The following is a 17018-nucleotide window of genomic DNA, read 5'->3' on the forward strand; positions in this document are numbered from 1 at the left end:
GAAAAAAGCAAAAGAAAGGGCGGTGCCCGGTAGCAAAAGGAGAAAAACAAGATTTTATTCTCTACTTCCAATTAGGAGGTGATGTCCAGCCACTTCCTGGGAAGTAGGGCTTCAGTATACATAGTTGTTCCTCCTGAAGACAAAACGTCACGAAAGACGAATGTCCCCCCTCCTCTTCCTTTTCCCTTAGTTTTTATATCTTAGCTGACGTCATATGGTATGGAATATCCCTTTGGTTGGTTTGGGTCAGGTGTCTTGGCTATGTCCCATCCCAAGATCTTGCCCCCTTCCAGCCCACTAGTGGGGGGGAAATATTGGAGACACAGCCTTGATGCTGTTTGAGCACTGCTCAGCAGTAGCCAAACCGTTGGTGTGTTATCAACCCCTTTCTACATACCAATAGAAAGCACATCCCTATGTAGCTTGACCCAATATAAAACCCCACAAAGAAATCCCTTAGACTCCCTGTTGATGAAGTACTTGGCAACTGGTCTTTCTTGAATGACAGCTCTCACTGATATTACTTTCAGATTCTCTTGCACTGTGTCTAGCTGCCACGTTTAAGCTAGGAGGCAACCTTGGAAGAGAGATATATGTGCACACGTGTCTGTATTGATACGTTTAAGTGACAGCATTTTTGCTCCTATGAAGTTTATAAATTGTCATATTTGTATGTAATTTTCCAAAAATAGTTTGGTGTTTTTTGTTTTTGTTTTTTTTAAGTTTGGGGATGCAGAGGTGGTATTTTCCTGTGTGATGATGCTGTTTTAAAAAAAAAAAAAGAAAAAAGCAAACTAAAAAACCCCAAAACCTTTTTAGCTGTTTTCTTGCTTTGGGTTTAGGATGGGTTGTTTGGTTTTGGGGTGGGGGGTATTTTGGGTTTTTTTGTTCCTTAGTAATTTGAAATAGTGGCAAAATAATGAAAAATCTTTCTTGCAGATAAGATTCCAACCTAATGATCACAAAACCATCAAAGAAACAGCTGATGAACTGAAGATTTTTGAAGGCATCAAACACCCCAATCTTGTCCGTTATTTCGGTGTGGAGCTCCATAGGGTAAGAAAACGTAAATTATTGGGACTTTTTTATAGGGTAGGGAGAAAATATTAAGAAGCTTTGGATTATGGAGGTTTTACTTGTGAACATGCTTGTTCAGCTTAATTGTCTGGATAGCTTTGTGAATTGCAGTGTGTCTTTTTTCCTCTGAATGTTGAGGTCTCTGAAACATAGTTTGTAGAAATTTTTTGGAACTGGTACATAAACGGAGAAGGTTTGCAATAAGTGAATGAAGCAAATAATGCTGGAGCTATTCTATGCTGCTACTCTGTTTAATGGCTCTAAAAGCCAGCTATATCATAGACTGTATGGTAACTTGTGTGTGTAGATAAAGACTAGACAGCCCCAAACCCTTCACTGTTAGCAGCAAAGGTTGTACTAATATCTTGCTGATTCCTGGAAAAATGTGCTGGCATTTAAATTTGATGCCAGACAGGTATCTTAAGGAAGCAAATCTCTTGGAATTCAGCTAACATCTCTTCAGAAGGAAAAATGAGCTTTCTTGCTTGAGCGGCAGAACTAACGAAGCCTGGTTTTCTTACGGAGCTGGATTCCAGAGTTGCATGCTGAGATACCCTCCTGTTTATTACTCTCTGCTTCCCACATGCCCTTCCCACCTCCCCCTGCGAGTCTCGGGTCCTTCCTTCTCAGTGAGGTGGGCAGGGAACAGGACGCCTGGTGTCTGGTGGGAAAGCGGTGTGTGGTTTTGACTGATGTGTTGAATATGAATAGGTTGATTTGCCGACCCATTGCTGGTTTAGAAGGGGACAAAGGCTGCTTTCTGTCTGCATTTCTTTGCTTGGGGACACAACTTTGGCTGTCTCTGTCACTGAGTCATTGGTTTCTCAGGCTGGTTCTAAGAGCTTAGTGCCTTTGCCATCTTTTGTACAAATTAAGTCTGGCTGAAATTGGCTGGGCTTGGAGATGGAGAAAGGGAACAAGAACCTAACTTTTCTTCAAAGTGAGTTAGAGTTGGCATGCTTGTTCAAGCCACAGACAACAAAAAACTTGCCCTCCCCAAGCAATCAACATGTTATATTGCAGGAACTGGGAAAGAGAGGGGAAAAAAAAAAGCCCAAACCATCATTTTATCATTTATCTATATATGCAGAGGATCTTTTTGCATTTCTGCATAATATACCTACAGAATTTCCAGAGTGCTTTTTGGTTGATGCCAAAGTGACATATTCTATACCACCAAGTAATATCAGTTACACACAAATGATGCAGATAGACATGTAGTGTAGATGTTTCCATAGCTGTGCAATAGAATATATTGGGTTGAAGCATGCCCAAGAGAATAGAGTTCTGAAGAGATGATTTATTAGATATTCCATGGTAAGAGGTACTTCCACTAAAACATTACATGGTACTTCCATTACTCTTTTCACAAACAATGAAGGACGGAAGGAAAAATTAATCCTAATTCAGTGTTTAAAAAAAAAAAAATTAAAACCAATGAAATCCGATTTGGTTCCCACAACAGGAAGAAATGTACATCTTCATGGAGTACTGTGATGAGGGCACTCTGGAGGAGGTATCAAAACTGGGCCTTCAAGAGCATGTCATTAGGCTCTACACAAAGCAAATCACGATTGCTATCAATGTACTACATGAACATGGTATTGTTCATCGAGACATTAAAGGTAACGTTAACCAAAAAAGGTAATGTTTTTATTTCAGTGTTGTAGATGGGGTGGGGTTGGGGGGGGTGGGGGAGGAGTGATGGGGGACATATTTGCAGATTTAGCACACATTATCTATACAGCCATTAAGTGTATAAAGACTTCCGCTCATTTTTCAATTTTCAATTTACAAGTTATTGGCTAGTTACGTGCTCCTTTTTAAGTGCAGAACATAAAAAAATGTTCTCAGCTGGCATTGCAAACTCATAAATTCTGCCTGTGATTTATATAGTTTCTGTAGAGGTTGTTAAGATTGTTGGGGCTTCATCCAAACTCAAATTTTGGTTCTTGTATTTCTAGTGCTGATATGCTGAGTTATGTCATGCTGGTTTTCTCCTCATCTATGCAAGAAACAGTGGTGTTTCTGGGAGCTGACAAGCAGTGTACAGTGCTAGCAGTTGTGCATCAGGACTTCTCCTTGTGACTCCCATTTTCCAGAAGAGTTTTAGGATTTCAGACGAATGGTTGATTAACAAGGCTTTTATTACTATGTTTAAAAGACGTTAAAGGGATCTGGTAACATTGCTTACCTAGTGGGTTTTTCTGCCATACATTTATCTACTCATGCCTGGCTCTCAGCTTTTGCTTACAAAATGAGCAGACTGGAACTACAGTAGCTGAAGGGGGTTGGTTTTGGCATTTGCTTAAGGCACCCAATGTCAGTCCACATTTCACATTCATTTTTCTTTTCCTGCGCCTTCCAAGAACATCCTCCATGTCTAGTTATCTTGTTTTTGTTAGTCTGGCATATTTTGCTCACCTATGGCAGAAACTTAACGGAAGGTAGGGGAAACGGTGCACACAATATGCCCTGCGAATGCTCATTTTATGACAAGGCAGTGCAACCCAACGATGCTGGGTTTCTATGTCCCTCTTGCTCACAGGGTTTTGAATCACCGCAGCAGTGTAGGAGGTTCCCAGTTGCTCTTGGTCCTTTGGCCTCGTGCTTCTGATTTGGGAAAAGAACTATCTACGATCCAGAGGCCTCCCACCCAGGTAGGCCACTCTTGAGTCAGTTTTGGCTTTTTTTCCTAGAAAACACTTTTCCCTCACTCCCATTTTCCAGCAATCTTGCCTTTTCTGGTTCTCCTTCCTGACCAAAGGTTTCTCTCTAGTTGTGGATTTCCCTCCATGCTTTTCACAGTGCCCTCCTTGCCCTTTACTTGACCATTCCATATCCAGGTTCTGCTTAGCTGGATTATGCTCTCCTGGAAGCTTGTTGTGATCAAAATCCAAGGCCAGCTGACAGGGATTTCTTTTGTGCTGCTCTGTCATTGCTGATTTCTGGAGATGTTTCCGAATAGGTCTTCCTCTCATCAGGGAAATGCAGTGAAGTATGAAGAGCTGTTTAACAGGACTGTAATGCTGTGTTATCTGAGGGCATTTCTGTTGCAACAGGTTCCTCATACCAAATGTTGGGGTGTTCTTTCTGAGTAACAGCAGCTATAAACAGAGGGTGACTGCAGCCACATCCTATGTATAGAACTTCCCAAAACTTAATGACAGAATATGAAGACAGACCACAGAGGGTATTTTTATAAAGGATGCCTGATGTTACATTGGAAGTCTCTTGCTCTCTCTCCTTTTACGCTAACATCGCATCCCCGAGTTTTCAGGCTAACAGCAGTAAAGAAAACTCTGGTTTTACTTTTAGCTCTTATGTAGTCAGGTACTCTTGTTTTTCTGATGGGGAAGAATGATAATAGGTCATTCAGGCTGTTAAAACTGCTTTCCTGTGGAAATCTCGTTGTCAGATCATGCTAGATCTCTCATGGTCAGTTTGCTAAACATCACTGTGGATCCGTTTCTTACAGCAGCAGGTAACCAATTCTTGGAGCAATTGTTTCCAGGTGTCCCGCAGCTGGTGTCTGCAAGTACCTCGTGCTCAAAAATTGAGTCTTTCGGTTAGTGGTGTCCACTTGTGCCACTGCTGTCTTTCAGATGCTGTTAGGGCATCCGGTTCTATCAGCGTAAAAGATGAAGCAAGGCGCAGCCGCCTCGAAACCTTTTTTCAACCCGTGGTTGTGAGAGCAAACTGAGGGTGGCGGTGGCTGGTTGTTACACTTGACTGCACTGTTTTTTATTAGTCTGCATCAGTGTGTAAAGTAGTTGGTGTTAGTATGTAGCAGGTGATAAAATCTTTTGGGATACTTTTTAAAATCTCTATTCTGAGTATTGGATTTTAACCCCTGTGGCTAAGCCCAGATTCCTCAATTACGTCACTTTTTGCAAGGAAGCTGTTCTGCTCAGTGATCAAGACTGATGGAATATTTAACGCTGAAGGGAACCTCTGGACATCGCTGGTTGAGCCCTCTGTTCAAAACAGGGCCAACCTTGGTATCAGATCCAATGTCAAATTAGTTCAGATTGCTCAGGACCTTGTTTAGTTGAGATACGAGTAACTCCAGGGATGGAGATTCCCTTTTCTCTGGGCCCCGTCCCAAGGACTGATCTGTTCCCATTGTGAAAAACTTTTTCCTGATACCTCCCTGGAATTTGCAGAAGTTGCTATTTGTGTCCATTGCCCCGTAATCCTTTCACAGTGTGCCTTTGAGGAGAAAGTCTGTTTCCACCTTCTTGATATCCTCCCATTACACAGCTGAAAACAGCAATAAATTCCCCCCCACACCAATAAATTCCCCCCCCCGTACACTCCCCCAGTCTTCTCTTCTTCAAGCTAAACAAACCCGTCTCTCAGCCTCTCCTTGTACATCATGTGCTCCAGCCCCCTGACCATCTTGATGCCCCTCTGCTGGGTTTGCCTCCAGTATGTCAGTGTCTTGCCTTGGACTGGGGAGCCCAAAACCAAAACAGAGCACTCCAAGTGTGGTCTCACAAGTGCTGAATTGAGAGGCATTAATCACTGAGGTCATGCTGGGTGCTTTCTCTCGGGAGAGAAGGGCATATTCCTAAGGAGTGCTCGGATTGCGTTTTCAGAATGAATACGGAAAATGAAAGGATTGTATCTGAAGCTTCAGTAAATCAGAAACCTGTGAATGAGACGCTCTGGGCCAGGAAGTCTTCCTCAAAGCGTTGTTGTCCTCTTGTTAACTTGTTAGCTCAACATCTCTGCCATTCCTGCCTTTATGTCTTCACGATGTGCACAGGGGAAGGGAGGTCATTCAACAAGAGATGGAAGGCTGTTCAACAGGAGACCATGGGCACGTGTTGCACTTTCTGAGAGACTGAGTAGAAGAGGATGCTAGAGCTGGTTTTCTCATCAAAGGGTAGCATTTGGCCTTCTTGTTTCTTGAACGAATTTGGCTGCTGCACTGCTTAACTGCTGGCTGAGGAATGTCTGTGAGCTGCCCCCCTTTGTGGAATTATGCCACAGTCTTTAGTGAGGCTTGTGGTACTGCTCCTCAGGCTCACAGTAGTTACACCAGCACCTTTGGAATATCACGCTAGTGCAGTTTTCACTGCGCTTAATACAGGGCTGACTTGGCACAGAGGTACAGGGCTCGAAACTTCAGTTTAAATGCTTTGGGTCATAGCTATTGCTTTCTTGAGCAAGGGTACGGCTTTTGACATTTGCTCTTTGTTTTCAGTCTGCCCAAAAGGTCTTGTGGTATAAATGGCAGCAGGGCTGTGCAGAACGGGGCTACCTCTTGCCTCTGCCAAGTACATCCAATGAAGATGCTTTTATAGTGTGTGTGTAGGAGGAGAGAAGGAACAGATGGGTGTGTTGCGCCTTTTTGCTGTTTTAGCCATGGCTTCCGGTTTTATTTTGCTTATTAACCATGCAGATATGGTAGGAATTTTGTTATGTTCCCAGTCACATTAACTGTCAAAGGTAAATGGATCAATCATCCCCAAAGTACTGCCCTTCTGTCTCCTGTTCTCTTACCCAGGTCCTGCTGGATTCTGTGCAGGTTTCCTCTAAGATGACGACCCTTTTTCAGGACTCTTTAGAGAGCTTGGTCTTGCTCTCCGAAATGGAGACTTTCACAGTAACATTTATGCTAAATTGTCATTACTTTTTGAAAGGGACAAACGTTGCTTTGAAAGGCCTTGTAAGTCGGTTCTGAACTGTATTAAACCAAACTATCACAATAGCTTTAGATGTGGCCAGAAGAGAGGTTGTTGCACTTCAGCTCTGCCAGTTGCCACCCACTGCAGTCATCGGAAACCACTTTGTAGCCTTCCACAAAATTTGCACGTTGCTTTCTTGAGGAATGGGAGCGTAGGTTTCCAAAGCATCCTTGTAAAAGTGTTTGCTGGTGATGGCCATTTTTCCTAAGCTCATTGTATGGGCTAAGTACATCTACTTTCTATATGGCAAGGAGCTGCTTGAAAATCATTAGAAAAAGGAAAGCTGTGGACAGTAGTTCAAAGGAAAAAGTTGCTGATCGAGTAACTGTCAGTCTTGTAGTGCATTGCCCATATTCAGTGTCCCATCGAGTTGCCTTCTTGTACTGCTTTGGTGCATTTCTGGATTCCCTTTCATTCATTGAGCTGAGGGATGGTCTAGCCCGCTCCGTTACGTGTGCCTGTGACTGCAGGGTGACCCTGGACATGAATGTCCCTCTGATGGCAAACTGCAGAGCCCAGCCAAAGAATTCTGATCTTGAGTATGTGCAGGCACCTGAATGCTGGGACTGGAAAACTTATGGATGTGATGTGCAGAAGGGTTTTATTCATTGAAAGTTAATTATTCTATCAGAACTTGTAGAAGGCTTACAGTAATTAAAGGTTGGAATATATTCCTGTTAATGATTTCTCTCCTTTTATAGTGCAGTTCTGTGCAACACCTCTTGGATGAAATAAATCTTTCTTTTGTTATCAAGCATTCTCGTAGTAGAGAAGCCCTTTGAGAAATGGGCAGGGTTTTGGCATCATTGACCTGCACTGCCTTTTTTTGACTTGAGCTTCTCAAGGATTCTTTTTATTTCCCATGAATATCTTGGGGATGCTCAGGCAAGCTAACTGGAAAAAGTCATGAACTAAGAGACCATAACATAAAGGAGGAGCAGCCAAGAATTCCTGTACTGGCCTACGTTCAAGGTAGAACAAAAGTGAGAAACTTTTGAAGGTTGTATTCAGATGAGCCATTTTTGAAAGAACCTTTTGTGTGACACAGGAAAAGGCTATGTGTAACGAAGCACCCAGCATTTGCCTACCCCTAGAGTAGGCACACAGTTTTGTTCTGTGCAAACCATTCATCTTTCCTCAAGAGACGTCACAGCTCAAGCTGTATTGCTGCCAGGTGACTCTTGTAACCTACTTGAGGTTTCACTGTGATACTTGCAGCCTGACGTGTACAGCGAGCTCCTTCTGCTCTACTTGTTTTCTGTTGGCTGTCAACATGTGTTTTGGCAGGATGTTGAACACAAGAAAACCACTGGTTATCAAACCCATTTGGCTTATTTTGCAGTGTTGTGTAGAGCAAGTGACTTGAAGCCAACTGCAGGTTCCCCTTGGAGATTTTCAACTGTGCGAGGGAAACTTGTTCCAGTGTAAGCTGGCGGTGCAGCCAGCTATTGTAACAGTAGCCCTCTTCCAAAGTTCTTCTGGAAGTAGAGCACAACGGAATGGGTGTTTGGTAGTACGTGTAATAAAATGCTGTAAGCTCCGTGTTGCCAGTCTGCCCTGATGACACAGCTGTATGATAACATCTGTCTTGAATTAGCAGAACTGGAAAGATGGCTAGTGGGAGGTACGCAGCACTGGCCTCTGCCAGGAAGCTCCTTAAGTACAGGTGGGTTTTTGCAGTGCAGCGCTCACAAGGATAAAACACTGGCATTCATAAATTCCTGAGGGAGTAATTTCATAATGAGCACGCATGGAAAGCTGATGAGTTTGCCTGCCATACTGCTTTGTGTTTTGAACACTTCTTGTTGTCAACTTCCAGTACACTTAGTGTTAACACAAACCCTCCAAAAATCCCATTAGCTCACGGCCAGGTACCCTTTGGGGAGCGTCTCCAATGCTGTCGTATTCCACGCTTAATCCACAGGTAAAGATCTAAGCGTGAATTCAGCTGTTCTCTACTGTGTAACTTCCTAGAGTCCATCGAGAAGCCCTCGTTCCTTAATTCAGCACTAGTTTAACAAGTGCTACTGTTTTTTGTTGTGTTTCCTAGGAGCCAACATCTTTCTTACCTCATCTGGACTGATTAAACTAGGAGACTTTGGCTGCTCGGTGAAACTGAAGAACAACACCCAGACAATGCCCGGAGAAGTGAACAGCACCCTGGGGACTGCAGGTAGGGAAGCACGTGCTAGGCAGATGCTTGTCGAGTTACCATAAAAGAAGATCCCTCTGCCAGAAGCCTGGGCTGGAGTAAAATGATACGTTTCAGGGAAACTTGATTTTACCATTGCTAGTTAAATGTGCTTTACATCCAGAAGCCAAAACAATCAATGAATGATGGAACTGGAAAGATAAAATTGTACTTGTCTGGTAACTGTAAAGATGCTGGAGCTTGTGTTTTCTGGGGTCGTATCTTTCTCCTCAGCCCTCCTGAAGCAGCACTGTTCTTACTGAACAGCTGCTTAACCTATTTAAAAAAAAAAAAAGAAAGTAACGGAAAGCATGTACTGTACCAGCATTTCACTATCACTTTTCAATCTGAAAGACAGTTACACTACAAACGTGTCAAAGAACAAGCAGACAGCAAAACTTAGCAAGAAAAGCTGAGTGGCAATTTATTACAGATGTATTAAAAAGCATTTGGTTAGCCCAAATCACTTGATGTGTACTGTTCCTCCTGCTGTATGAACTGATAACATCGTATGTGTTGTTTCAAAGCGTACATGGCTCCAGAAGTAATTACTAGAGCTAAAGGAGAAGGGCACGGGCGTGCAGCAGACATCTGGAGCCTGGGCTGCGTCGTTATAGAGATGGTCACCGGCAAGGTAGGGATGTTCCGTGTACTGAACGAGTGCAAACTGTTCTTAGCAGTTTCTCTGCAAATTCTGGTCCCGCTCCGAGCAATTTGTCACGCTTAAGTCTGCGAGTACTGGGGTGGGTTTTAATTTTCCCAGGGTACAGCAATATACACTGTATTGGATAGCAAGTTACTCGCTAGACCTTGCACTTAGCGATTCTGTTACCCGTTGCAGAGGCCTTGGCACGAATACGAGCACAACTTCCAGATCATGTATAAAGTGGGGATGGGCCATAAGCCTCCTATTCCGGACAAAGTGAGCCCAGAAGGGAAAGACTTCCTTTGCCACTGCCTGGAAAGTGACCCAAAGATGAGGTGGACGGCCAGCCAGCTCCTCGATCATCCTTTTGTCAAGGTTTGTCTCGTGGCTTTGGCTACAAAGACTGTAGGTGGGAATCAGGAACAGCTTTCAGTTGGCTTCATCATTTGCAGCTGTGCCGCAGGGCTCTGTGTTGTGGTGGGAGGCTGGTACCAAGCTGATGCTGTCCAGAAAACAAGGTTTGAGCAGCTTTTCGGAAGTGCGTGTGATGTTGCTAGCAAACGTGTGACTGAAAGAGCCTGGTGTGTACCAAGCCATAAACTTTCACTGCTGCTTTGAGATGTGTTATCTTCACAGTAAAAAGACTTGTCAGGCTTTAAGTGGGTGGTAGTTAATTGGGTCTGAAGGGCTGTGTGCCTAGAACGTGGGCACAGACTCCTGTGATACAGAGATAAGGGTCCCCAACATAAAAAGTGAAACAAGCACCTGCTTGAGAACTCTACCGTCCTTCAGTGCAAGGGTCTGCTTTTCTTTTACGTTCACACTCGAGGTTAAGTTCATATTGAATGTTTATCTGGCAATTGGCACAACAATCTGCAGTTCTTGCATGAATTTGGGTGTAATTCTTTGCTTAAGAATAGGCAAATATTCACAGCTACGAATTTGGGTGTATTAGTAACTTATTTTTTGAAGAAGTAGGAGCCCAGTAGGTTACTGAATTCGGGTGCGTTTTCCAGCATAAAGTTGCTCACGTTGGCACTCTGGTTCAGTAACGGCGTGTTCGGGACCATCATACCCATCCCTCTCACCAGGGCAACTGTGGCCAGGTCACATCCACCGCAGAGGCAGAACGCTGCTTCAGGCACTAAAGAGTTGCACGGTGGCGGTAGAAACGCCGGTATGCATACATAGGTGGCTGTCATTCATTACCTGTATAGCTGTCATTCATTACCTGTATAACAAGGGAGAAAGAAGCAAGCTCCAAAGATGCTGAATGAAGGCGCTACAGAAATTGCTGTGTTGTCCTCTCTGCTGCGGCAGGGCGAGCGCTGACCGAATTGCCCTTTGTCCCTTTCACAGGTTTGCACAGATGAAGAATGAAGTTACTCAGCCTCTGGCCTTTTTTTTTATTCTGGCAAGATACCTTTTAATCACTACTGTATGTAATATTTACATAAAGACTGTGCTGAGAAACAGTATAAAAAGTTGAACTTACGAAGACTGCACAAGTGACGAGCGTCACTTTCTCTGCTGCTCCTGTATGTGTTACTTGGCACACGTTGCTCATGTGACAGTGTCCGCAAGGTGGAAGAAGCTGCATGTTTCAGTGAAAGTGCCATTACTACTGTATATGGACCATACCTTTTTTTGTCCTTTCTCCTGTTTCTCATTTGATTGAGAACTGTAATGTTAATATGTAGTATTTTTGAACTCTTTAGGTTCAGAAAAATGCTGTAGTGTTACCAGGCGTTATGGACCTTGTTTTTTAATCTGTTTGTTGAGTGCACTGACTGTGAACTTTTACTGTTTTTTTGTTTATTTGTTTTTGGCAAGCTTCAGATTTGTTATGCACAAGGCTGATTGAGATTTTAAAAAAAGTTTTTTCTCAATAAATGGTTTATTTTAGGAGCTGTTGGTGAAGGGTTTTTCTTCTGAAAATAAATTTGTGGGGTCGTGTCACATTTAAAGCTTTTTTTTCAATGCTTGCTTAAGACTGCTGATCTAACCTACCTGGAACAAGCTTCTCTTCTATTGCAGTAGTCAATGTTTTGTCTAGTTCAAGATGTGTAAGAAGCCTCTTTCTTCCACTGCCAGAGTGATAACAGAATTTCATCCTCTACCGAGGAAATAAGGTGATGAGCACCTCCTGACACGACCTATTCCATCAGGGATAGAGTCATGGGCTGAAATAACTTTCTTCTTGAACGTGAGCACTGCAAACAGGGAATGGTCTGCACGGCCTTTCTGGGGCCAAGAGTGGAGTCAGTTACGGTTATGCTTGTGTTCTGTTTGGCAAAATCAAGAACTTGTTGTTAAGAGCTTTTTAAAACTGGCTTCTGATCCTGGACTTTGATTCTCCCCCCACCCCCTGACTGCTCGGAAAACAGAGAGAAGTGGTTAGCGATTAGAGGAAACACTCTGCAACACTTCAGCTCTTTCTTTAGGTTGTTTGGCTTGTTAGTACAAACAGGTGACTTACTTAAAATTGTTACTGGTAAGCATTAGTGCAAGTTTACATATTCCTGTTACACCTTTAGCCCTTAAGATGGGTAACTTACTTACAAAGCAGAGGACTTGCTTTTAATTTTTGGCTTTACCTAAAGTCCTGTTTCTCCTCTTAATCCACAAATCCTTGGTTTGTTATAGGTGTGGGGTAGCTTTCAACAGCTGGGTGAGCTCTTGAGAAGGTATTGCAAAATCTGACATTTAGATCTAGAAAAGCAAGAGCCTCACTGTGCGGGTCACAAGTGCAGGGTATCGAGGCTCTCAAAAAATACAATGCTGAGTCTAAACAAAGCCTTTCCCTTCCCTTCAGGTCTCTGTTTTCAGTTATGATAGCACAGGAAGTACATTGTCTGCCTCTGGAAGTACCTGAGGTAAGTGTTGCCCCTGCCCTGCTATGCGCTTGGGTGTGGTGTAGCCGAGTATCTGAGGGGTTTGTGTCCTCACATGCCTTGGTTCGGGTGCCCTTGTACACAAACGGGAACCATGGACAGCTTTTAGGAGGCAGGAGAAGAGTGAAAAGTGAAGTGTCAGTAGTTCATTGTTGCTGACCCAAAGAAAACTCATTCACTGCACATCAGCTTTTTATACTTTTATTTTTGTATAAACAAATGTTAAGACTACTTTTGTTAAGGCAGTTGTAGAACATACAGTTGCTTGTGGGGACGAGGGGCAAACACTGCTTCCTGATGACACGTGTCATTCTTCTAATACAGAGAATTGGACTAGTTTAACTTTGGCAAGTACCATTAAGCTTTCTCTGTTTGCCAGTGAATGCTGGAAGGGCAGACTGGCACAGTCTTTGGGCGCCAGGACTTCTAGAAGTGCTTAGGAGGATGATGGATCCAGGAGTGGCGTGTTTGGTCCTCAGCCTGTTTGAAGGGTTGGTCCCAGGGAAATGGGTATGAAATAGTCTCAATACACTTTCAGAAGTATTTACATGCTTGGTATTTTCCTCTGGGAGAAGTGGCACTGCATGCAGTTGGGGAGGAAAGGACTAAGATTCCTAAGAATGTTAAATCTCTCCCTACTGGCACGTTCAATCAGTGGCTCTTTAAAAAGGCAAAAAAGCCTGTCTCTGTCACGACATGAATATGTATTTGCTGCTCAGAACTACTCACCTCTGCATATAGGGTTTTACCACCCTGAGGAACGCCTGCTGTGTCTGCCAGGTAAGCTTTGCAGTAAAATGCTAAAACTGCTCGCTGGGAGAGATCTTTTCTCTCTCGCGCCCCCACCCGTTTCCAAAGTCTGGTGTACAGTGCCTTTGGGCCTGGCTCATTCACATGCCCGATGCGTTACTAGGGGATGGCTGGACCTTTGGGCACTGCTACAGATGATAACAGTTTTCCACTGTTGAGACTGTCTCAGCAAATAGAGGTGCAGGGCATGTACTTTATTAAGAAAATAGCTTTGTAAGCATGGCAGTGTTCTCTGATCTCGGGCTTGATTTATTTCACCTGTTGAAAAACTACACTAAAGCATGACATCATACAACCTATTCCAGAAAGCTTCAGAGCATAGGGAATGCATGTATAGGCAAGACAGGGGGTGAAAACAGCCCCCCCGACTTGTCACTCACACCTCCCAAGGCCTATTTCTTCCTCCACATTGCGTGTTTTACTGCCTCCACTCTTAAAAAACTTTACTCACTGCCCCAGGCTAAAAGCACTCCTACACCTGCTCTTTAGGTGCTGCACATTAAAAAGATGCATTTCTAGATGATCTGGTGTACTCAGCAGCAAATGTGTATTTCATGGCATGATTCATACACTGTTGTATTAGCCTGTTTTCTTCTGGCCTCAGTTTTAGCACAGAAAAAGAGAAATGTGGTTTTGGTTGTGGTTTTTTTTTATACCAGCTGCTAGAACTAAGACTGCTCACTTTCTTCTCTAGAGCCATACAGGCTCTTTGTTCCTAGACCGTCGTGGTTTAGTCCTCTGTGCAATGAAAATTGGAAGTGTCAGTCATAATCCCCACTGCTTAGTATCGGTATCTTTAGATTTTGAAAGTTTGGGGGGTTTTCAGTCATAATTTCTGGTAGTTGGAAGTCCCCTCTTTTCCTTTTTTTTCAACAAGCTCTTTTTGTTAACTTGCATACCCTTAACTCCTGAAGTTTAAAACCAAGAGGAGGATGCCCTGGAATCAGTACCAGGTATGTCAGAGCAACATGGTTTTCCCAAGGGACTTGATTCTAGACCTGTTTACTTCAGAAGGGCTTCAAAGCAAGGCCAGGTGGCCACAGAGAACTCTAAGCCATACCACTGTCCCAGGTGTCTCTCCTACTCCCCCTCTTCTCCCCAAAAGAAAAGCGAAAAGATAATTTAAGTATTACCTCCGGCTGACTGTTATGAGGCACCGTGTAGACTAATTTATCAGAAAAGACAGACAAGCAGATTAATTGGGATCACAACAGTATGGGTGTGGGGCATAACTTTTAATGCACTCTTTGCATTACCTAGTTACAGCATACCCAGTTGTTTTGTTTCCACCACTGTTACGAAGGCCTAGAATCTTAATCAGTGTTTAAAGCTGAAAGGAATTTATTACCTCAGTGTTTCCAAACTATAACTGGCATTTACTCTCAAAAGAATTACAGGTTTCAGCTATGCCTCTGATCTATTGCCTGGGGAAAGATGTGGCAGTGGGTAACGTAGCTCAGCCCAGGCCACAAGGCCAAATTCCACTCCAGGTTATGCCCCTGCATGGCTCTGCTCTAACAAAGTGGGCCTGTAGCCAGGGTCTGGCTGAAGTTTTAAAGGGCCCATGTGGTGCTGCGCACTGTGGGAATAAGGTATAGATGTAGAAAAACTCTACTCAAGTCTGCCAGTTCAGCAGAGCTTCTTCAGTCCAATATTGGTAAAACCACGCAGGGCATCTCACTGTATTTAAACACTGACAGATTATGGTTGTTAAATTGTTAACGTGTGATCTACACAACTACTGATTTTAATCATCTTGTAACAATCTTCTGATGCTTATCCATTCCTTAGAGCAAGTTAAGAAAGACAAAGCCTGTACCTCTGGTTAGTTTCCAGGTAGAGTCTCATCATACAAGCACATCATTGGATTTTTTTCTTCAAAACTTAAGACACTTCATAGGAAAACAAACCAACCAAACAAATGCAAACCTGTGGTGAAGCATATACGAAGGAGTGCATCTTTCAAGAATGACATCCAGCAAAAACCCCCAGAGAAAAATAACAGGAGCACAAATTCAGATATGCATGGGAATTGCTCATCCTACCCTTCCTCTGATCTCGCTTGAAGGACCATGATACGCACTTAAGAGTTTTCAGCAGTTGCATTTGCTCCCTTCGGATTGAAGCAGTCTCTGAAGGAACTACTTTTGTTTCTGCTTGTTGTCATTGTTGCCATAGGTGGAGCCCTTGTTAATTTCTGTAACGCCTATCATCCACCTGACACCAACAGAGGCTGCAAAATAAATAAAAGTCAAGTTAAAAGCTGCTTGCAGACAAAGACTGAAGATCTGTGCAGGTGTAGCATTTTGGAAGAGACTTAACAGCGTTCTCAGCCTTACGGCATCACGGCATTAAAGGTGACTACCCCTACTGCCTGTACTTGACCTTTGATGACAGGTACACCCCCACGCCCCTCTATCAAGTAAGTTTCCCACAGTGCCTCCTTAGGTTGTGGCCTCAAGTCCTCTCCCACCAGCAGGGAAAACGCAATGTGAATGAGAGTAAGAAAGAGATGTGCCCAGCCCTGCTAAACCTTAGGCAAGGTTGGCTGTGAAATGGGGGTGGCTCTGGGGCTGGTGGTGCTAACCTGGCTCCCAGGAGCTGAGTGACAAAATATACTAATGTGTCCGCTCATGAGGTGTGACAGGGGAAGGAAATTCTGCCTGCTTTCAACAGCCCCCATGCCTGGAAGAGCACGTGAGGTGTGACAGGGGAAGGAAATTCTGCTTTCAACAGCCCCCATGCCTGGAAGAGCACAAGCACGTGCAAGGGAGCTTCAGATCTTGATTAAAAAAAAATAAGTTGTGGTATTTTTTAACTGCAGCTCATGAAACAGTCCATTACAAGAGGTTGGGTTAATTTAAAAGAGTTACAGTTGATTTAGTGGTAATAATTCACGGTGCACAGGGGTTTTTGTTTGGCTTTTTTTTTTTTTTTGGGTCTCAGCTGCCCTGAATCTATTATTCCCCAACCTTCTGTTCAGCTACTGTACATGTCCAGAACTGCCACACATCTTTCAGACCTAAACCTACTTGGGAGTCACAAACAGCTTCCCTCTGTGCCGACTGCTTTGTCCAAAAAACACCAAGAAAGCCACAAGCCTCGCCTAAGTCTCCCAATCCCAGTTTCTTCCTAGCTAATGGTGAAAAGGCCCAGTCCTGTGAGGTGCTCTAAATGTCTCATTCCTGCCAGTCTTTTTACCTCTCGCAGGTGACCCTGAATAATTCCTCACCAGCCAAAGGACTCTTTATGGTCAAGTCAGAGCCCGAGATCGCCAAGGCCCAGCCATCAACTGCCAAGAGCATGGCTGATACAACACCCTGTGTCCTGGCTTTTGCTGCTCTTCAGCACAGGAATGGGAGAGGGCTGTCAGCTGGTAACCAGTGCTGCCCTCTGCTTTACCAGTTGCTTGTCCAGCTGTAACCTGGTGCTACCCCATCAACCGTGCAAAACCATCACTTTTTTTTTTAAATAGCTGCTTCTCTCTTGTGCTTCAAGCAACATGTTCCGAAGTGGAGCACAGACAAGTGAAGCGCTTGAACAAGTGGTGTAACTGTAAGTAAGGCAACTTGAAAAAGCTGAATGTATTATTTAAGTGTGAAGACAGTCTAGAAAGAAGCTCTGCAGGGCAGGACCTGGGCTTCCTGGTAGATGCCAGCAGTGTGCCCTTGTGGGAAAGGAGTATGAAGCTGCCCAGGGCTGCA

At 43.8% G+C, this 17018-nt stretch overlaps 2 protein-coding genes across 3 annotated transcripts in view; one reads left to right on the forward strand and one right to left on the reverse strand.

Moving 5' to 3' along the window:
• Positions 1–11275, forward strand: part of MAP3K4 (mitogen-activated protein kinase kinase kinase 4) — a gene marked incomplete at its 5' end in the record, with an annotated part of 61116 nt that extends 49841 nt beyond the window's left edge. Inside the window, 6 exons of the mRNA XM_035892745.1 lie at positions 940–1056; positions 2543–2702; positions 8824–8946; positions 9492–9598; positions 9806–9985; positions 10970–11275. Coding sequence (XP_035748638.1) covers positions 940–1056; positions 2543–2702; positions 8824–8946; positions 9492–9598; positions 9806–9985; positions 10970–10990 — 708 coding nt within the window. The remainder of the gene's footprint in view (positions 1–939; positions 1057–2542; positions 2703–8823; positions 8947–9491; positions 9599–9805; positions 9986–10969) is intronic.
• A 2679-nt stretch (positions 11276–13954) lies between these two features.
• The window catches only part of AGPAT4 (1-acylglycerol-3-phosphate O-acyltransferase 4), a 70320-nt gene continuing 67256 nt past the window's right edge, over positions 13955–17018 (reverse strand). For both annotated transcript variants that reach the window (XM_009637190.2, XM_035892754.1), the window contains one exon: positions 13955–15547. In XM_009637190.2, coding sequence (XP_009635485.1) covers positions 15456–15547 — 92 coding nt within the window. In that variant the 3' untranslated portion in view covers positions 13955–15455. The remainder of the gene's footprint in view (positions 15548–17018) is intronic.

The sequence above is a fragment of the Egretta garzetta genome, unplaced genomic scaffold (genome assembly GCF_000687185.1).
Source record: "Egretta garzetta isolate BGI_Z169 unplaced genomic scaffold, ASM68718v1 scaffold744, whole genome shotgun sequence".
Classification (NCBI taxonomy): domain Eukaryota; kingdom Metazoa; phylum Chordata; class Aves; order Pelecaniformes; family Ardeidae; genus Egretta; species Egretta garzetta.